Raw genomic sequence first — 20,259 nt, 5'->3', positions numbered from 1 at the left:
CTGTTTCTTTAAATGCAAATGAGCTGCTGCTCCCCGTCCCCTTTTCCAGAATAGAGCCACAGCTCGTACCTCCTGAAAAACATCTGTTTTGGTTCTGATTATAATGTTTATCGCGCGCTGAAATCATGCGTTTTAAACCATATGAGTTTAAACTTCAGATATAAGGTTTTCTGAGCGCACACATCCGAAGCACACGGACAGAAAGCTGCTGTCACAGCACGTGAGTACTAAACTAAGTTCTCATTCACACACAAGTTTATGTAAAAACACACGAGTTACAAAAACAGTCGGTTATGTCTGTGGAGGTAAACAGCTGGGAAATAAATCGCATGTTTATTTTAGATCTGTGTGGCAGCAGTAATATACAGTAAATAAGTCAATAAATCCTCTGCTCTCTTGTCATCTCTGAGGCTGGGAATCTAAATAGTATTCTGTGCTCAGATCTGTGTGGCAGCAGCAAAAATCAATCAATAAATCCACTGCTCTCTTGTCTCCTCTGAGGCTGTGAATCTAAATAGTGTTCTGTGCTCGTCTGTACACCCAAAGACAGAACAGTTAGCATGTTTTGCTCAAACTTTCGCCATGGCATTAGAACTGGTACACCGTTGTCGCTTGCGAAATCAAAATGACGGTGCCTTGAGTGGAAGTTTACAGATTAAGGGGCGGTAATATTATAATGAGATCCCTTTGCCACGTCACCAAGTGAGCGAAATCAGACGCGCTCGTTTTCTCAGACGCTTGCAGAAAAAGGCTTACCTAAACAAAGTTACTGGGTTAATCTTTTTCACGTTTCCTTGGTTGGTAGATGCACCGGGGACCTGATTATAGCACTTAAAACCTGGAAAAGTCAGATTTTCATGATATGTCACCTTTAATAGATGCTTGAGAAGCATGTTTTATAGCAGTTGAGATGAAATCTGTCAAACCTTCAGGAATGTCTTCTTTATAAGGAAGTTCATCAGATTTAATATTGTGCTGTTTTATCCGTCATCACGCACAGCTCACACTGATTGGCCCACTCTCCTGTCCTGCATCTGACCCCAGTAACAGCCGAACTCTTGCATTAGTCCCAGCTGGGATGCGAGTTGAAGTTGCTGTCTTACTGACAACAAATGAGAGCATGGCAGTGTGTGTGTGTGTGTGTGTGTGTGTGTGTGTGTGTAATAGAGGATAACTGACAAACAGCTGCATTGCACTTTTAATTTTATCGCTCCTGCTTCATCCTTTCCTGTTCCTCACAATTTGTTGTTCCCATCGATTATCCCCGAGTCTTCCATTCCTCCCTCTTTCAGCCTCGCCAAGCTTCTGCAAACAGCGTTGATGTCTGTCCAGCGTGTTGCATCTGTTTTCACTGCAGTGTTAATGAATGGTGGTTTCCTTTCAGCAGCTCTGCTTTAGTCGAAACTCTTCCATTGTCAGAGAGCCAGTGGGAGAGGTGACGAAAACATGTAATACATACATGTAATATTGATCTATACAATGTACAATACCAGTTAGAGGTATTTTCCAAATTGCCTGGAACATTGTAGATACTGATAAATGATATTAAGTGTCAGCCAATATTGTATATTTAATTTAGCAACTCGTTTCCCCCTACTTTTACATTTAGATTACCTTTGCCTTCATCCAACACTCAAAGTTCATCTTTAAAAACATTTAATAATTGAATAGCACTGCTAAATATAATATGTAGCAAATCTCAAAATGAACATCCGTTTTTCATACTGAACCTTATGATGCTTCAATTCACTTGTAGTATTTAAAATGATTTAAGTTGATAGTGTTTTCTTTTTAACTTATTTATACAAAATAATATAGAATTTTAATATCTGCCATTTATGTTATTGGGCCAGAACAAGAAAATAATTATTGGCTTATCGACCAGAATTTTAATATAAGTGCATCCCCAATTTTAGAATAATAGTAAAGTAGTAAAGCAAAATTCATATGTAGGCAGTTTAAACAAAAGTTTGGGGTTGGTAAGATGTTGATGTTTTTGAAAGAAATCTCTTATGCTCACTGAGGCTGCATTTATTTGGTCAAAAATACAATCAAACAGTAATATTGTGAAATGTTATTCAAATTTTAAGTAATGTTTTCTATTTTAATACATATTTAAAATTTAATTTATTACTGTGATGGTAAAGCTGAATTTTCAGTGTCAGTACTCTTATATTTGTGACCCTGGACCACAAAAGCAGTCTTAAGTCGCTGGGGTATATTTGTAGCAATAGCCAAAAATACATTGTATGGGTCAAAATTATAGATTTTTCTTTTATGCCAAAAATCATTAGGATATTAAGTGAATATCATGTTCAATTAAGATATTTTGTAAATTCCCTACTTTAAATATATTAAAACTTAATTTTTGATTAGTAATATGCATTGCTAAAAACTTCATTTGGACAACTTTAAAGGTGATTTTCTCAATATTTAGATTTTTTTGCACCCTCAGATTCCAGATTTTCAAATAGTTGTATCTCAGACGAATATTGTCCAATCCTAACAAACCGTACATCAATTGAAAGCTATTTATTCAGCTTTCGGGTGATGTATACATCTCAATTTCGAAAAATTGACCCTTATGACGGGGTTTGTAGTCCAGGGTCACATATTTCTTTTGAATTTTGTATGAAGTAAAAAAAAAAAAAAAACAGCATTTGCAGCCGCAATCCTTTGCATCACGTCTTTACTGTCACTTTCGATCAATTTAAAGTGTCCTTGCTGAATAAAAGTAAAAAGATAATTTTTCAAAAGAAAACTTATCGACCCCAAACTTTTTAACTGTACAATTATAACTTATAATATTATTTAAATATTTTCACATTAAGCATCGTTTAAGTGTAAGCTTTTTAAATAATGAGAAACTCATATAGCCATTTGACTGGTCTTCCCACACTTGGCTACATTTGTATAAATTGATTACAAGGACCGATGGAGGGTGGGATACACTAAAACCAACAATCAGAGCTGAAGGTTTACATTCATAACATTTATCTCCATGGCTAAGTGGAAGAGACGCTTCTGAGGCACAGTTGCTGTGAGAGGAGACTCTGGGGACATTTTTAACTGCACATATTCATTATCTGTTTCTTTTCCCTTTCCACAGTTGCAATTCTTGCAGCACCAAATGCAACAGCAGCAAATGGGTATGGCAGTGGGGGCACTGCCACGGCAACATTCCGCCAACCAGCCAAAAAGTAAGAGGAAACGCAGCACGCCACAGCCCCTCTCCAAATCATGACCTCCGGCTGGACGTCAGCAAACGGCACTGTGCTTGATCAGGAGCATTTTACGGACTGACTGTGGCTTGACCGGACTAAAGTTGTTTTTTTTTTACATTCATAGGGGTGCAGGAATTGCCCTCCTGACCTCAGGACAGATGAATATATACTGCGAGGACTTTTAGAGCAGGGGACCTTAGAGTATTACCGTATTTTTTAAAGAAATACAAGATATTAAATGAGACAATTCTTGTAGGGTTCTCTACAGCATGCTGTCTTTATTCTCTTTCCAAATGGCTCTTTCAACAAGAGCCTGTTTGGCTTGAGAGGGTGGACCCTACGCACACTAATAAGGGCCGTACAGATGTGCCTCAATCACCTGTTGCTCAACTTTACAGTTACGAGAAAACATTCATTCTACTGCTGGATGTCAGAGTGATAGGCCGCCTTGTCCCAGCATGCAATTACATGTGTGGTTTTTATACGGCACATTTTAAAATGGCATTTTGTTATACTGAGGGGGAGTTGATGTATATTCTTATGAAGAAAAAAAATCTAAACCATGTGAGTGGATGACATTTCTGAACACTGAGGCAGAATTTTTGTAAATGGTCTCTGTCGGCAGTTTTATTGTGATAAAAAAGAAAGTATATATTGACAGTGAAAAATACATCTTTTAGATAAAAATGTCATGACTGTGTGTGTTTATTTTGCCATCTTCATGCTCTCAATGACTTTGTCCACCAGTTTGCTGATTTCTTTGTTTCTCGTTATGGCTCGATTTATGCAGTGTTGCAGTTTCTCACCAGATAACGATGTCCCACCTTAAACAAAATGGAACATTTGATTTTAGATCTACCAAAAAATATTCAATCAAATCTGCAGACCTCAAAAATTAAATCTGCTAAATCTCAGGGATGCATAAAAAAAAAAATCACAATTTTTGGATCCAAAACCGCTAATTTGTATGATTTGTGTAGATCTAATATGTTTTTGAAATTTGTAAAGACCGTTTATGAACTGTCAACAAAAGCATAAAAGCAAAATAAACCTTAAAGTTTAATGATTTAAAGCAAAGAAATATCCAAAGATTAATATTAGTTCATGTAAGCAAAGACATGAATATTAGCATTGTAATTTTGCTGTTATGTAAAATTAAATTATTATTAAATACACTATTATAAAATATTTTTTATTTTAAAGTGCAATAGTATATGTTTCTTTATTGGATAGTTGAATTCTTATAATTTAATAAAAACTCAAACAAAAAAAACATACAAGGGTCCAAGGTGAGATTTTCCCTATATCCTCATGCTAAAATTGACTGTAAATCCATATTTTAAAGCTGATAAAAAAAAATCTCTGTTGCAGTTTTCACCTCGATGAGTTTGCGTGTAAATAACCTGCAATGTTCACCTGGTTTGTGGACGGCACAGAGTCTATCCTCCTCGTCTGTTACCACAGTCAGTAATGCTGTTGACAGGCTTTCTTCTTCTGCTGTAGGGTCGACTATGATTATAGAGCTGTTCAATGAGAAAATGGAAAAGATTGTGCCTGAATTCATTCTTGTCATTTCTAAAGAATGTTATATTGATCTTGTTGTATAATAGAGAAATAAGTTTCAATTACTCATCAAATATTACAAATGATGAGCCAACTGGATGCCGGTTGATCTTCAAGTGCCTCTTCTTCTGGATGTCAACTTCTGCTAAATCTGTCTCTTTGTTTATAGTGACTTCAGGGAGTCGGGCTGAGAAATATGAAATGTCTTTATTAGTCATCATAACAGCCGGAGAAAATGTTATACTCAGAAGAAGCGCTCACCGTTCTTTAAAGCTGCCAGCAGAACTATGATACAGGCGTCAAGTAAGTTCCCGTCGTAATCCAAACACATAATATCACAGTACAGCACCCAACAAAGCTAGAAAAATCCCATTGATAAAAGAAATGCAAAGGATTTGAAAAGAGCAATTTGATGTTAAGAAGTATTTTAGAGTCTTATTATATATAAATATAATAAGACAATATAGGCTATTATTTTTATATATCTTACCTTAGATTTTTCAATGCACAATTCCTCCCTATTTATTAAATCTGAACTAAAAAGCAGAAAAAAATAAATATTAAGTATGTAATTTCATGCAAACATTATTTGGAGTCTTGTTAAAATTTCAGATTTTTCGAAGGGGAAAAAAATCCCACTGCTTCAACACAAAAAGAAATGTGGTTGTACCTTTCAATGACATCTGCGATAAACTGGCTGGCAGCCTGCGCCTGTTCTCCTGGTGGACCGGGTCTGAATCTAGATGAGCACAGTGGAGGCAGATCTACATTTGGGACTTGGAGAGCAAAGAGGAACTCGGGTTATATTTCATTCAACACCCCAATGTATAACATTAGTCAATTATCCGATTCTAATTTACATTTACCTATATATCCTTTATTTGGAGCATCAGATGGCGGCATAGTCAATTCCTGAAAGAAAAAAATGCTGTAACTTCATAATCTGAAGTCGTGGCCTAATGGTTAGAGAGTCGGTCTCGTAACCCAAAGGTTGTGGGTTTGAGTCTCGTACCGACAGGGATTGTAGGTGGGGGGAGTGAATGTACAGCGCTCTCTCCCACCTTCAATACCATGACTGAGGTGCCCTTGAGCAAGGCACCGAACCCCAACTGCTCCCCGGGCACCACAGCATAAATGGCTGCCCACTGCTCCGGGTGTGTGTTCACTGCTGTGTGTGTGCACTTTGGATGGGTTAAATGCAGAGCACTAATTCCAAGTATGGGTCACCATACTTGGCCTCATGTCACATATATATATATTTACAGTGGTGTGAAAAGGTTGTTTTCTGGCTGTTTTTTTTTTTACACAACCAGTTATTAGATTTAGGGGGCAATTACTTTTTCACGTAGGGCCAGGCAGGTTTTATTTAAAAACTGCATTTTGCATTTACTTGCATTATCTTTGTGTAATATTAAAATGTGTTTGATGATCGGAATCTTTTAAGTGTGACAAATATGCAAAAAAATAAAAAAACAGGAAGGGGGCAAAAACCTTTTCACACACGGTGTGTGTGTGTGTGTATATATATATATATATAATCAACAGCCACATCATCATTTTTAGGAAAATAAAAATGATCCTCACAGCTTTGATCCCACAGATCACTGTGGTGTTTCCAATTTTCACCAGTGCTGATCCATCAGCTGTAGATATAGAGCCTAGAAGGACACAATCATCCAATTATGCCTAATAACATCTCTGTATTTGTAACGCATTGAAAATTCTGTGTTTTTTAATCTGCATCCCATACTTACTAATATTTAAAGTTGTGGGTCTGAACTCTCCCAATTCCCTTCCATCTGGACGACAGTTTTCTTTCTGTAGAAATATTAGATTAAGACAACGAATAACTGAATTATTAGATCAGTGTTCTAGAACACTTATCGGAGCTGACGGAAATCAAATATTGATCAACTCACCAGAAAGCTCCTGTGATATTCTAGAGGCTCTGCGGTTCTAAAAAAAAAAACAATTAATGTCTCGTTACTTACATTAAATAATACAGCGAAGTCATTATCTCACTGTCCAGACAACGTCTAATATACTAAATAATTCAGAAACAATCTACACATGTAATTCATGCTGTGTAGCAGCAACTCACTCACTTGAAACCAGCCGCCATGATGTTTAGAAGCACCACATGAAGACTGCAGTGATGTAAAGACGTGACTCTCGCGTCCTCCGCTCCAGTGTGGGGCGCTAGTGCTGTTTCCCATCCGGCGCTCTGCCTCTGCGGCGCTGCGTGTTCTTCGCCCGCTGTGATGATGATGTGGTTCGTAAAGACGACTTCCGCGTAGGTGTTTCCTCTGTGACTGGAAGTAAAGTTCAACAATGGAGATGTAACTATTTATTCCGTAATTTAGTACGACACCCATTCATGTTTGTCCCGCCTTGCGAAGCCGCCGAAAGGCTTGTTTTAAGGCTGCCCTGTATACTTCAGTAGAGCAGTTTAGCTATACACTAGTGACAGCTTCCCTGCAGTGCAATGTTCACTGGGTTATGGATGATGGATTTCTCTTTATATGACTTAATGCAGCATTCGCTGATCCTGTCGCTGATCGTCTTACTATTGGTACATTTATATCATTTTATCATTAGCATTTTCATATGTGTTTATACATCTCTTTATATTATAGAGGGTAGTTTGTTTGCTCTTCTTGCTTTTTTATTTTGTAAAAGAAATGTAATGCATTTTAATGAATGAAAAGTGTTTTTGAAATACTTGTGCGTATATATAGTGATACTTTTGTTGAGCTTCACCGATTCGTCCAGTTGAACAAGTTAGTTACTCTCTTGTGTCACACCTCTTCTTGTCTTTAGGTTGTTGTCGTGCTACATGTCAGTGCTAACACTATAGATCAGACTCGCCATGAGAAGGAGAAACACTTCTTGGCTGCAGATGGCAAGGAAGAGTCTTTTCCCAATCTGATGGACCCTCCATCACTGGAGCTGTCTGTGGTTGTTCCGTCATACAACGAGGAACTCAGATGTGAGTTGTTTTGATGGTATATGCAGTAATATGTATACACTGATGGTCAAAGGTTTTTGAAAGAAGTCTCTTAAAGGGATAGTTCATCCAAACATGAAAATTACCCCATGATTTACTCACGCTCAAGCCATCCTAGGTGTATATGATTTTCTTCTTTCAGATGAATACAATCGGAGGTATAATTAAAACTGTCCTGGCTCTTCCAAGCTTTATAATGGCAGTGAATGCTGGTCGAGATTTTGAAGCCTAAAAAACTTAAATTTTTCTTACACAAACGCTAACGCATCGCTTTGCTTCTGAATGCCTTTATTAACTCCATGTGGAGAACTTTTTATGATGAATGGACACTTTTTTGGGTTTCAAAATCTCGACCAGCATTCACTGCCATTATAAAGCTTGGAAGAGCCCGGACAGTTTTCAATATAACTCCAATTGTATTCGTCTGAAAGAAGAAGTAGGATGGCTTGAGAGTGAGTAAATCATGGGGTAATTTTCACTTTTGGGTGAACTATCCCATTAAGATCACCAAGGCTTCATTTATTTGATCAAAATACAGAAAAAAATGTGTATTAAATGTATTATTTTAAATAACTGCTTTCTATTTGAATACATTTTTAAACTTTATTTTTTGATGGCAAAGCTGATTTTTTTAGCCGGATTCTTAGATGAATAGAAAGTTCAAAAGAAAATAATTGTTTTCATTCTTTTCTTTTTTTGAATGGTATGCATCACAGTTTCAATAAAAATATTAAGCAGCACAACTGTTATGATTTCTGAAGGATCATGTGACACTGAAGACTGGAGTAATGATGCTGAAGATTCACCTTTGCCATCACAGTATTAAACTACATTTAAAATATATTGAAATAGAAAACACATTTTTAAATTGCAAATATTTTTTAAACATTATTATTATTTTCATAATACTGTATTTTTTATCAAATAAATGAAACATTGGTGAGCATAAGAAAATCTTAATTATTCCAAACTTTTGACCACAAATGTATATAATTTTGGGTTAGCACCCCCACTGGATCCATATGGCTCAAAATCATTAATCTGCTTTTGGCAAGAAGAGGATTTATATTGTTAATGCATACCTCTGTCCTATCGCAGTGCCTGTTATGATGGATGAAGCCATGGAATACCTGGAGAAAAGACAGGTCCAGTATTTAATTTATTTAAATGACTCAATGGTTAAGTTCTGTTTTTCTGAGTAAAATATTTGTGATTATGATTGTTCTGTAACATATGTACTTACAAAATATAAAATATCAATAAATGTAAATATATTTGAGTTCACCTGGGAATCCAAAAATGAATTATTTTGGATCCTTTTCTGCAGACCAGTTGTTTCAAGAGGGTCTAGCTGCAGCCTCGCACTTGCACTCTCAGGCTTGCACTCTCAGACACTTGCGCTTCCGCTTGCGACGTCACTTGCAGTCTTTTATTTTTTTATTTTGTTCTATTTATTGATTACTTTTAGTTTGAATCTCTCAACATTTTACAACAGTAGCCAGGTGGTGAAGACAAGAAAAAAGAAACTAAATTACGAAGTCACTTGCAATCGCCACTTGCACTCTCCGATACCTGCGATGTCACTTGCAATGGACACAAATCGTGCGCGTTGCCAATGGAGACAAGACACTATTAAAATATCAAATTAAATATACAATTTATTAATATAATGAATATGTATATAGTATTTTCCTCCCATACCGCAAAACGTGGCATAATGTTGCATAATGGACTAAAAAGGCCAAACTCAATATGCTCCTCTACATTATTAATATACATAACTAATATGTACAGGCAAGCAGGTGAGCCCAGAATAAATGCAACACGCACAGTTTTGCGTTAAGCGTTTTTTCATATAGAATAAACTGTCTACAGCTCTTTTTTAATCATTGTCTTTGTCCATTAAGCTACATTACGTGTTTTATTTATAATGATTTTCTATGGGAGGAAAATGTTTAACGTGCAATTTAATGCATTGCGTTCTGAGTTGATCCTTTTAAAATCACTTAATGCATTTCATAATGCATGTTCATATTTGTTAGTCTGTATATACTTTGAGTCAACAACAAGACATATAGGCTACTGTATTGTCTTTATCATAGTCCGTTATTATGCCACATTATGCGTTTTGCTGTATGGGAGGACAAGTGAAAGTTTGCGCATTGTGTTCATAGCCATCTGTTTGACTTGTAGTACATTAAATAATAACTATATATCGAATTTGATCTTTTAATTGAACTTAATGTATCTTAATACATTAAGCCATGTTAAGTGTTTATGTTTTTCTACAGGAGGAAAACGCTTAACAAGAGACTTTGCGCATGCGTTCATATTCTGCTGTTCTGTGGCCATGGATTTGCGGGTCTTGTCTTTTTCTTGCAGGACCCTGTACGTTATGGTACTAAATTAGTTTTAATCGTTTAATCACCACAACAGCTTCTTGTCTCCATTGGCAAAGCGCACGATTTGTGTCGATTGCAAGTGACGTCGCAGGTATCGGAGATCAAGTGACATTGTAATTTAGTTTTTTTTGTCTTGTCTTCACCACCTGGCTACTGTTGTAAAATGTTGAGCGATTAAATAAAAAAGTAATCAATAAATAGAACAAAATAAAAAAATAAAAGACTGCAAGTGATGTCGCTAGCGGAAGTGCAAGTGTCTGAGAGTGCAAGTGTCTGAGAGTGCAAGTGTCTGAGAGTGCAAGTGTGAGGCTGCAGCTAAGACCCAAACAGTGCAGCTAACACTCAAACAGAGTGTTTCACCGCTAGATGGCAGTGCTGTAAGTAAAGTGACTCTGTTTAACCTAATGTATCCTCTTGTTGATTTTACAGAAGGAGAATCCATCATTCACCTATGAAGTTATTGTGGTAGATGATGGCAGCAAAGACAAAACTACAGAGGTACTTTTCTTTTATACATATACATATATATTATAAACAATAATAATAAAATAGTTACTGTGCATGTTTTCAAATTGAATGCTTGTATCCTCAGGTTGCCATGAAATACACAAAGAAGTATGGAGCACAGAAAGTGAGAGTTTTGACATTAGTGAAGAACCGTGGAAAAGGCGGTGCAGTGAGAATGGTAACAATACAAAAACACCGTTCTCCTTATGCGATATCCACATTTCAGATGAAATCTGAAGAAAGACATAACAAAGATGCTGTTTGCACTCCGCTGGGAATGTGAACAAACTCAATTAATCAGTTATATGGCTTGATGCCTGAAGAAGTTTAAATATGTGCTCAATCTTAGCTAAAAGCCTTATTTTGCACCCACTTAGATCATTAAATAGTTGAATGTTGTTTCTTATTGTGTTTATCTTTACTCAGGGAACTCTAAGCTGTCGCGGACGGCTCATTCTTATGGCTGATGCAGACGGAGCCACTAAATTTGCTGACATTGAAAACGTTGAAGAAGGTCTTGAGAGCATCGATGAGAAGCCTGTGAGACTCCACTTTTTGTAAATAAAAATAGACAGGCAGCATATTGCCAATCTCTTGTTGGTATGTGGATTAACTATCTCTTTGAAGCTTAGCCAGGAGATACGGTTATCAGATTACCAACAGACCTTTCCTTGCCAAGAGATCTCTGGAAATCTTTTTCTCCTGTGTCCATGCAGGATAACATGGCGATCTCCTGTGGATCCAGAGCTCACCTGGAAAAAGTATCAGTGGCTCAGGTAACAATGTTTCTCAATATATCTAAATACTGGAGCATAACGGTTAATGTTCATGAGTAAATTGCCAATACTTTTGCATTTTCATTCTCCTTGTGACAGCGGTCTCTGTTCCGAACGTTCCTGATGTATGGATTCCACTTCCTGGTGTGGTTCTTCTGTGTGAGAGGGATTAAAGACACACAATGTGGTTTTAAGCTCTTCACTCGTGAAGCTGCCTTGAAAACGTTCTCCAGCCTGCATGTGGAACGCTGGTAAGGAGGCTTTATATTAAAGCATCTCTGCAACTTTTGCACACGGCATAAAATTCCAAAAAGCACTTTTAGATTAAATGAATTGTTAACCTTTTTAAATGGAATCTTTTAATTTCTTAAATGTTATTATTATTATAGTTTAAATGTTAATTTGAACCTTTTAATTAAAATAAATGTTCCTATCCTTGCAGGGCATTTGATGTGGAACTTCTCTTCATTGCTCAGTGTTTTGAAATCCCTGTAGTAGAAGTAGCTGTTAACTGGACAGAGATTGAAGGTTTGTGCTGTCAGTTTTGAAATATAATTGCATAAAAAAAAGTATTTTCTAGCAGTATATGTCAGAAAAATGAAGGTGATTTCCTCTATGAGGTAATGAAGACTTGTTTTATGGCACATTTTAGGGTCAAAGTTGGTGCCGTTCTGGAGTTGGCTACAGATGGGCCGAGATCTAGTCTTAATCAGACTGCGTTACCTCACTGGTGCCTGGAGGCTGGAGTCTGAGAGAAAAACTCAGTAGCTGTTGTTACTGCTAGTGTGCTGTTCGTGAGCTAACAGGGGGCAGATGGTTAAACTTATGGCCCACTGCCACAAATGAGTGCGCGCTGAACGCAGCCGGTGAACAGCATTAGCATTTTATCACTGACTGTGCCGTGACCACATAAGGAGATTGTCCTTGTTTTTTGATGTAATATTGCCATTTCCATCTTTTCTTTTACATACTGTATTAAGTTTTGGTTTGAAAAAGGGGCAGATGGTTCTTAGCCAAATAAAAAAAAACATTAACCAGTTAGCGTTTCTGCATTTGCAACTCATTTGAAATTTTTTTTTTTGTTGTTAATCATGCTTATTTGAAAAACAGATTTTGATGCAGAGCAATTTTACAAGAAATGAAATTACTGTGAATGTAACTGAATGCTTAAAATCAGTGCCCTCAAATCCATTATTAACACGCTCATCCCATGCATATAAGGTTTAAAAACAGTTGACTGACTGAAAAGGTCTATGGTCTGGCATGTACTCAGTGCTTTTTTTTAATGAGGTTTACTCAATGGGCTGCTCTGCACCCTGGAGAGAGTATCCTGTTTTTCCTCCCTTACTCTCCACCAGGAAGGCATTTGTTCTTATTCAGCCCCTGTATCTTGTCAGCCACTCTTAAGAGGGCATATTTAAATATTTTAAACTGACAATTTTTTTTTACGTCAGTGATTTAAGCAGCTATTGATGTATTGTTACGTTCCCCTGCAGTTGTTGTAAACTGTGAAAATGTCAAACTTCTAGACTCTCTGTCCGCCCTAAATATATAGAGCCTCGTCAGTAACCTATATGTACGGTGCACAACCTTGATTGAAGAGGATCATTTTGCAGTGCACTTTTATTGGAAGCGAATTCCCCCTGCCAAACTCATTTTTTGATCAAAGAGAGCACTAAATATGCGAGCTGTCATTATTGGGAGTATTGTTACGTTCCCCTGCAGTTGTTGTAAACTGTGAAAATGTCAAACTTCTAGACTCTCTGTCGCCATCCAGGCTTGCGTCATTAACTGGACAAATCACAGTATGCACACAATCGAAGTGTATCCATCCGCGCCGAAGAGCGCACGAAAAGTAGGGCTATTGATAAACACTTTGGCACTCCGCCAATCTGGCACTGAAACGGTTTTGATTTGTACTATGATAATTTATATTTTAATTTTAACAAGCTTCTACTTTTCAAGTGTGTGTGTGTGTGTGTGTATATATATATATATATAAAACATGTGTATATGTATATATAACCTATGGTTCAATAGTTAACAAACAACCTTTCAGTCAGTAGCCGCAAGTGTGAGGGTTAGTGAGAAGGCGCTTGTTATCAGAAGTTGCGTTCCCTTGGGGTAACCATAGCAACAACGTTTTCTTTGGGATCGGTATATGGAAAAATATAACTGAAAAGTACTACTCTCACTATTTATTAATTTAGTTATATATTTACGTATCACTAATATATAAAAACGTTTTATATATTAATATCACATTATTTTTGTAAGTGTTTTTAAGATAAACTGGCAGTCATCAAACTACAATTTGGGTTGCGCTACATGAACCGATTTTTTTTCTTTCAAAATTCTAAAAGAAATTCCTTTGGAACGCTGACCGCTTGAAAGTAACCGAATAAGTCAAATAAAAAAAGTCAGAAAAACTTCAACAAGTCACTTTCACTTCACAACCTTGGCCAAAAAGGTGCATCACTTCCTGTGAAAGCCGGGAAAACAACTGTCCGCACTTGTCATCTGACCCTGAAAACAAATTAAAAGTGAAACGCTGCTGCCCACAATGACCTGTTTTCTCTCAACAATAGGCCTGCGAGTGAGTCTCAGGCTGCTCTCTTTGAATGGGATGATGATCCCTCTGTGTCTGGCGACCTGGGAGTTCCAGGAGCTGCGGATGAATTCCGCACGAAGGCGCTGAGGCTCCAGTCAGACTGACGCCGCGGCTCTCGCTCGAGCCAAACACACGCGCTGTACACCTCCAGTCGGCGCGAGATTCAGCGTTCGGCTGTTTCGCGGAATTACCCGACTACGCGGATCGTTTTTCAACTCGTCACGTTAAGGTAAGGAATAAAACGTGTTAAATAGCGCTTTTGATATTATTTATCATTTATTTCAGGATTTAACATTTTTCTAAATTATAAGAACAAGTCCTGACAAGTGTCTATGTTTTAACTTTTTTTTTGGTCTTGTCACACTTTACTTTTTCTTCCTCACGTTAAAACTTCTCGCATGTAAACCTTTTTAACAAGGTAGGCTGCGTAAACATAGACGTTGTTTGTTATAATTATTTATCATTTATTTCAGGATTTAACATTTTTCTAAATTATAAGAACAAGTCCTGACAAGTGTCTTATGTTTTAACTTTTTTTTTGGTCTTGTCACACTTTACTTTTTCTTCCTCACGTTAAAACTTCTCGCATGTAAACCTTTTTAACAAGGTAGGCTGCGTAAACATAGACGTTGTTTGTTATGCCACTTGCTGTTTAAAGATGCTGTTCCATAGAGAGAAGTTGCGACCGTTATTACGCCTGGAATAGTTTTTTTAAGAAGTGCTAAATATAACATTGCAACATTTCTTAAAGCAAAAAACAAAGCGAGGTTGATGGGAAGGATGTGTATGCACGTTTGCGGGGGAGTTAACGTTAGGTGATTAAGCCTATCTCAGCACTCAGACTGCCAGACGCCAGTTTCATAAGGACACACTGCCTTTGAGAACAGAGGAGCAGATGAATTCACCCTCAACTGATCTTCCTGCCTGCATGTGCCTATTTGAAACCAAAGTATGATTTCATGCATCGCTATTAGTCCTATATGGTCTCATTTTTCTCCTATGGTTATTTGATTTAGTTAGGGGTGTGTTTACACCTCTAATATCGCATGCAGTAATATTTTCAGAAGCTATTATTTGACTAGTCTGGCCAAAGATGGAAGCAAGCATCTCTGGTTTCAAATGCTCAAACGGCATTGATTTTTAGCAGATCGTTTTTTGCTTCAGAAAGCTTCTGCAGGAAAAGGAGAGGGCAAATAGGTGAGGTCCAGTGAGAAACACAGTAGAACCTGTTGACACTGACAGCAACAATAACTCAGCAATAATTCATAAATCCCAGCATGCACAGATGCATGATGTTGGCCTCCAATATAAGATCTTGAGATCTGCATAGGAAAATGTTGTTTTTACGTCAATAAATCCTACACCCTAATAGGGTGAATCTCACAAAAGAAAATATCCATGTCACATTTCACTCCAAAATCATAAGAAGATTTTGCTTAAAGAAAATTAAGCCCTTTAGCTTAATATTCATTTAGATTTTGTCGTTGTTTGACATTATTTTTCATGACAATAAAGCACAATTTGTCTTAATTCACATAACCATGGTGCAAAAAGTATACATTTTTCTTTTACTAAATGCATAAATAACAATAAAAATCAAATTTTCATTTTTGTAATGTTAAAAAGATTTCTTTGACCACAATGTAAATATTTATATAATTCTGTATATTTTTGTCCATAACTTTTCATTTGTACTGATTAAAATTGTTTTTAAATGTTAATTCAATTCTAACTAATTAAATCATTTAATAACTTTTCAAAATGTTAAATAATTTGAAATGAATAATTAATTAATTGAATGCATATTCAATTATAATTTTATTAATGCAATTCTGACATGCTTCTTTGTTTCTTTCACCAGATAAAAACGACCGACTGCCTGACGAAAAATCACTGTCAGGGGGTTTATTCTATACTCGCCTGTATCTTGTCTGTAAAGAAATAAACTGAGGCTCCTGGGTTGGAGTGATTTAAAACAGATCTGCCCCAAGCTTTGAGAAAAATCTAGCCCCATCACATGATGCACTCCACCACATCCATCACGTCCCTCTTCTCCTTCACCAGTCCAGCTGTGAAAAGGCTGCTGGGCTGGAAGCAAGGAGATGAGGAGGAAAAGTGGGCGGAAAAGGCTGTGGATTCCCTCGTAAAGAAGCTCAAGAAGAAGAAAGGGGCCATGGAGGAACTGGAAAAGGCTCTGAGCTCTCCTGGCCAGCCCAGTAAATGCGTTACCATCCCTCGATCCCTGGATGGAAGGCTCCAGGTGTCCCATCGTAAAGGTCTGCCGCATGTTATCTACTGCAGAGTGTGGCGCTGGCCGGATCTTCAGTCCCACCATGAGCTCAAAGCACTGGACTGCTGTGAGTTTCCTTTCGGCTCTAAACAAAAGGAGATTTGCATCAATCCATATCATTACCGCCGTGTGGAGACGCCAGGTAGAAGTCGATACACAAACCACTTTTCTTTTTTTTTTCATATTGATTATGGCTTTATGCATCTGTAAGTAACTCTTCTTACCCCTTTTTTTTTTTCCTAAACAGTTCTACCTCCAGTCCTTGTGCCACGTCACAGTGAGTTCAATCCCCAGCACAGCTTGTTGGCAAAGTTCCGGAATGCTTCCCTACACAACGAGCCTCTCATGCCCCAAAATGCCACTTACCCAGACTCCTTCCCTGTGATGCCCTGTAGCTCATTCTCTTCATCTCCCTCCAGCTCTTTAAACCAGTCCCCGACTGGGCATAGCTACCCCAACTCCCCCAGCAGTGCGACCGACCCTGGGAGCCCCTACCAAATTACAGGTACAACAAATGGCCACTCATTAGCAGTGATTTCTCAAGCATTTTATTTGATGTTTTGGTTCTTAATTTAAGTATAGTGCCATTGAGTTGCATACATTTATACAATCGTCTTGGTCATTCACAGCAGAGACGCCTCCACCCCCCTACAGTATGATGGAGACCACTCCATCTGACGATGTGAAACCTGGAGAGTCCTCCAACACCAATAAACTCATTCTGTCAGCCCCACATAGAGGTGAGACACTCGACTAAATATACTTACTGTGCTTTATGTACATTGAAATGTGCAAAAGCTGTGAACACACCTCATTTACAATGCTAAATAAAATTGTTTTGAATATATATTTTTTTAATTGAAATAAAATGTTAATATTAGATGAAAACTTGAACTTTAGATTTAAAATTAGGCAACTAACTGAATTTAATAAAATACATTGAATTATTAAAACTGAAAAAAAGACTAAAACAAAATTACTAAAACAAATAAAAATTCAGCTAAATAGAAATATTTGAAAACAAATGGTATATAAATAATAAAGTAATTCATTTTAGAATAAAAAATAAAATAACACATGAAAAATAATTGTAGTGACAAAAATGTTAAAGGGGTCATATGATGCGATTTCAAGTTTTCCTTTCTCTTTGTAGTGTTACAAGCTGATTGTGCAAAGACCAGATCCCTGAAGTTGCAAAGACTAAAGTCTCAAAACCAAAGAGATATTCTTTATCAAGGTTAAGACTCTGCCACGCCCTCCTAAAACGGCTCGTTCTAACACGCCCCCACATATCTAGGTCACTATGTGGAAATATTAGCATAATGCGGCCCAAATGTGCACGCAAAGAAAGAAGGCGTGGTTTCAGTAACCGCAGTTAGTGTTGATGCAGCATGTCAGGGAGACGTTTCAGTGTGAAAGCAAAAGCACTTTATTTGGCCTTCCGAAAGTCGATGCATTTAGGAATCTTTAAGATTACTTACAACATAACAGCAATGCATTTTATGGACGACCGTTTCGTGAACCTAGGAGAGGAGGTCATTCTGACTTTGCTATGACAATCTGGCGCTTCTGAATCAGCTACTGTTTTATTATTAGTTTAATGTGTGTGTGTGTCTGTGCGTGCGTGCGTGCGTGCACGTGTGTGTGACAGAGAGTGAGAGAGAGATCACAGTGGAGTCAGCTGTCTTAACCGTGGCTTGTGTACTGCACACATACCAGCTTCATCACTGTGTCTGTCACGCGACTCTGTTCCCCTTTCGGGCTCTGTCTTTACATTTATTTTGAAAGATGAAGCTCGCGATTATGGTAAGGGGCGTTACATTTCCGACAAGTGCTTGCGGTGTTCAGCCAATCACAATGCACTGGGTCAGCTGGCCAATCAGAGCAGACTGCGCTTGTCGGAAGGAGGGACTTTGTAGAAAACGAAGCGTTTGAGAGAGGCTGGGCATAGAGGACCTACAATAATGTACAGCATTTGAAAAATAATGTGTTTTTTGAACATTAAAGCATGTCAACATATTCTGTTACACCAAATACACAAAATAATGATCTTTAAAAAAAGCATCATATGACCCCTTTAAACAATTTTATATAACATTGACACTGAGCCAATAAAAATCCACACGACTTTAAAGAGCCTGAGTATTTAAAGCTGCAAATGACAAAACTGCAGCAAACGCTTATAATAAACAGAATGTTTTCATGCATCGGTGTGGATGTATAATATAGTTATCTTATATAGTTATCATTCTTGCTGTTAACAGGCCTTATCCTATTGGTTTAAAACAAATTAAAGTAAATTTTGAATTTATTAAAGAAATCTCTATTTATATTTGCATATAAATCTAATTTCTAATTACAAACCTTTAAGCATATACCAGATTAAAACTTTTTTTAAATCTTGAGAAAAATCAATCCAATCTGGTGTCCAAACAGTGAAAGTGTTTAATCATGATGACATTATTTCTAATTAAAATGGATCATGAATATGGAAAGAATCTGAATACAATGAGGTATGATACATTATATAATTATTTTTTTCTAGACTTGAGGCCAGTGTGTTATGAGGAACCAGAATACTGGTGTTCAGTGGCGTATTATGAACTAAACAACAGGGTGGGTGAGACGTTCCATGCATCTTCCAGGAGCATCCTCGTGGACGGCTTCACAGACCCCTCCAACAACAAGAACCGCTTCTGCCTCGGATTACTATCCAACGTCAACCGAAACTCCACCATTGAACACACTCGCAGACACATAGGCAAAGGTTTGTTGAAAGTTTTACATTTCTTTTTTTTTATTTTTGTGTTTGATTAGGTTTTTTGTATCAGAAAAAAGACAGGAAACACAGTTGTTCTGAGAAGATCAAGCTGCTGATAATGTCTTCCATGAGTTGATTCAATCCCAAGAGAAAGTAAAAAAAAAAAAAAAAAAACTAAAATCACCACTTGCTTGACACTGTTTTATGGCACCAGATAGTGCTGTCCAGTCAACACTGCACTTCAGAAAACCAGCGAGACAGACAGAGTCCACATTATCCAAATGTTGGCTTTTCTCAGGGTGCTAGATAAGCGTCACTGTGCCAGTGTTGGAAAGAACTGTAACTACCAGCACGGTTTCCATCCCACCACTGTCTGCAAGATCCCGAGTGGATGCAGCCTGAAGATCTTCAACAACCAGCTGTTTTCCCAGCTGCTGTCTCAGTCAGTAAATCATGGCTTCGAGGTGGTGTATGAACTTACCAAGATGTGCACCATCAGGATGAGCTTTGTCAAGGTAAAGAGGTTTATATAGAATATGTGGTGCATCCTGAGCAGCTAATAAAGGTCATGTTAACACCCTAGCAGCCACCTGGAATGGCATAGCAACACCCTGCCTACCACCAGCAAAAGAACCAACTCATTAGAGTCACTAGTTAAATCCACACTGGGAATTAAACTACACTGGTTGAACCGGCTTATAAGATTTATTCTTTCTGGAATCAGACTAGTTGTGCTGTATGCTTTTGATTCAGTGAAAAGAGCTGGTTCCTAAGAGTCATTCACTTGGGAATTGTATTATACTGGTTGTACTGTATGCTTTTGATTCACTAAAAAGATCAGGTTCATAAGAGTCATTAATTCAGACATCGGACCACACTGGTTGCACTTTTTTTCACGTTTGTAGATTCAGTAGTGAATGAAACTCTGTCAAGAGTATCTTAAGTATTTTTGTAAGGGAACGTGTGAATATACAGAATGCGTGTGCTAGAACAGTTTGGTTCCAGTATTTTTTATTTATTTATATTTTTTTAATAGAACCGGATCTGAATAAGAACTGATTCTCGGTACCCAAGCCTAGAAAACACTTATTTTCTTTTTTCTTTAAAAAACAAAAATC

The 20,259-nt window shown here is 37.4% G+C and overlaps 4 protein-coding genes across 6 annotated transcripts in view; 3 read left to right on the top strand and 1 right to left on the bottom strand.

The window, feature by feature from the left end:
* The window catches only part of LOC107578771 (transcription factor SPT20 homolog), a 19,348-nt gene extending 16,090 nt beyond the window's left edge, over nucleotides 1–3,258 (top strand). Inside the window, exon 23 of the mRNA XM_016264692.1 lies at nucleotides 3,110–3,258. Coding sequence (XP_016120178.1) covers nucleotides 3,110–3,244 — 135 coding nt within the window. The 3' untranslated portion in view covers nucleotides 3,245–3,258. The remainder of the gene's footprint in view (nucleotides 1–3,109) is intronic.
* A 70-nt stretch (nucleotides 3,259–3,328) lies between these two features.
* On the bottom strand, nucleotides 3,329–6,989 carry LOC107577834 (exosome complex component RRP43-like). Its single transcript, XM_016263868.1, has 11 exons — nucleotides 6,893–6,989; nucleotides 6,707–6,743; nucleotides 6,542–6,605; nucleotides 6,372–6,445; nucleotides 5,654–5,699; nucleotides 5,458–5,563; nucleotides 5,278–5,323; nucleotides 5,049–5,145; nucleotides 4,854–4,974; nucleotides 4,641–4,747; nucleotides 3,329–4,048 (listed from the first exon to the last, which is right to left on the bottom strand). Exons 1-11 carry the CDS (start codon nucleotides 6,907–6,909, stop codon nucleotides 3,930–3,932), a joined length of 834 nt encoding a protein of 277 aa, XP_016119354.1. The 5' UTR covers nucleotides 6,910–6,989; the 3' UTR covers nucleotides 3,329–3,929.
* Nucleotides 6,990–7,057: 68 nt separating this feature from the next.
* Nucleotides 7,058–12,520, top strand: LOC107577823 (dolichyl-phosphate beta-glucosyltransferase-like). Its single transcript, XM_016263858.1, has 10 exons — nucleotides 7,058–7,359; nucleotides 7,608–7,776; nucleotides 8,893–8,939; nucleotides 10,626–10,694; nucleotides 10,789–10,881; nucleotides 11,130–11,243; nucleotides 11,420–11,479; nucleotides 11,579–11,730; nucleotides 11,922–12,007; nucleotides 12,132–12,520. The coding sequence occupies exons 1-10, from the start codon at nucleotides 7,273–7,275 to the stop codon at nucleotides 12,245–12,247; spliced, it is 993 nt and encodes a 330-aa protein (XP_016119344.1). The 5' UTR covers nucleotides 7,058–7,272; the 3' UTR covers nucleotides 12,248–12,520.
* A 1,266-nt stretch (nucleotides 12,521–13,786) lies between these two features.
* LOC107577799 (mothers against decapentaplegic homolog 9-like) lies at nucleotides 13,787–19,452 on the top strand. Of its 3 annotated transcripts, none has more exons than XM_016263847.1 (5): nucleotides 13,787–14,319; nucleotides 15,952–16,522; nucleotides 16,628–16,885; nucleotides 17,013–17,120; nucleotides 18,926–19,452. In XM_016263847.1, exons 2-5 carry the CDS (start codon nucleotides 16,108–16,110, stop codon nucleotides 19,195–19,197), a joined length of 1,053 nt encoding a protein of 350 aa, XP_016119333.1. In that variant the 5' UTR covers nucleotides 13,787–14,319; nucleotides 15,952–16,107; the 3' UTR covers nucleotides 19,198–19,452. The 3 variants fall into 3 exon arrangements, with proteins under 3 accessions (XP_016119333.1, XP_016119322.1, XP_016119327.1); XM_016263836.1 differs by having other exon boundaries at nucleotides 13,792–14,319; nucleotides 17,010–17,120; XM_016263841.1 differs by lacking the exon at nucleotides 13,787–14,319 and adding an exon at nucleotides 14,907–15,039 and having other exon boundaries at nucleotides 17,010–17,120.
* Nucleotides 19,453–20,259: the final 807 nt, after the last annotated feature.

Source organism: Sinocyclocheilus grahami, unplaced genomic scaffold, assembly GCF_001515645.1.
Source record: "Sinocyclocheilus grahami isolate Dianchi unplaced genomic scaffold, SAMN03320097.WGS_v1.1 scaffold32.1, whole genome shotgun sequence".
Classification (NCBI taxonomy): Eukaryota; Metazoa; Chordata; class Actinopteri; order Cypriniformes; family Cyprinidae; genus Sinocyclocheilus; species Sinocyclocheilus grahami.
Note: the sequence above shows the minus strand (reverse complement) of the source record. Positions and strands in the feature narration are given on the sequence as shown.

Coding starts and splice junctions, on each gene's coding strand:
- LOC107577823 (XM_016263858.1), top strand. CDS start 7,273: ATGTTCACTGGGTTATGGATGATGGATTTCTCTTTATATGACTTAATG. Junction 10,882..11,129: donor AAGGCGGTGCAGTGAGAATG/GTAACAATACAA, acceptor ATCTTTACTCAG/GGAACTCTAAGCTGTCGCGG. Junction 11,731..11,921: donor AGCCTGCATGTGGAACGCTG/GTAAGGAGGCTT, acceptor CTATCCTTGCAG/GGCATTTGATGTGGAACTTC.
- LOC107577799 (XM_016263836.1), top strand. CDS start 16,108: ATGATGCACTCCACCACATCCATCACGTCCCTCTTCTCCTTCACCAGT. Junction 16,886..17,009: donor GAGCCCCTACCAAATTACAG/GTACAACAAATG, acceptor GGTCATTCACAG/CAGAGACGCCTCCACCCCCC. Junction 17,121..18,925: donor TCTGTCAGCCCCACATAGAG/GTGAGACACTCG, acceptor ATTTTTTTCTAG/ACTTGAGGCCAGTGTGTTAT.
- LOC107577834 (XM_016263868.1), bottom strand. Junction 5,700..6,371: donor TGATCTGTGGGATCAAAGCT/GTGAGGATCATT, acceptor TTTTTCTTTCAG/GAATTGACTATGCCGCCATC. Junction 4,975..5,048: donor GCTGGCAGCTTTAAAGAACG/GTGAGCGCTTCT, acceptor CATATTTCTCAG/CCCGACTCCCTGAAGTCACT.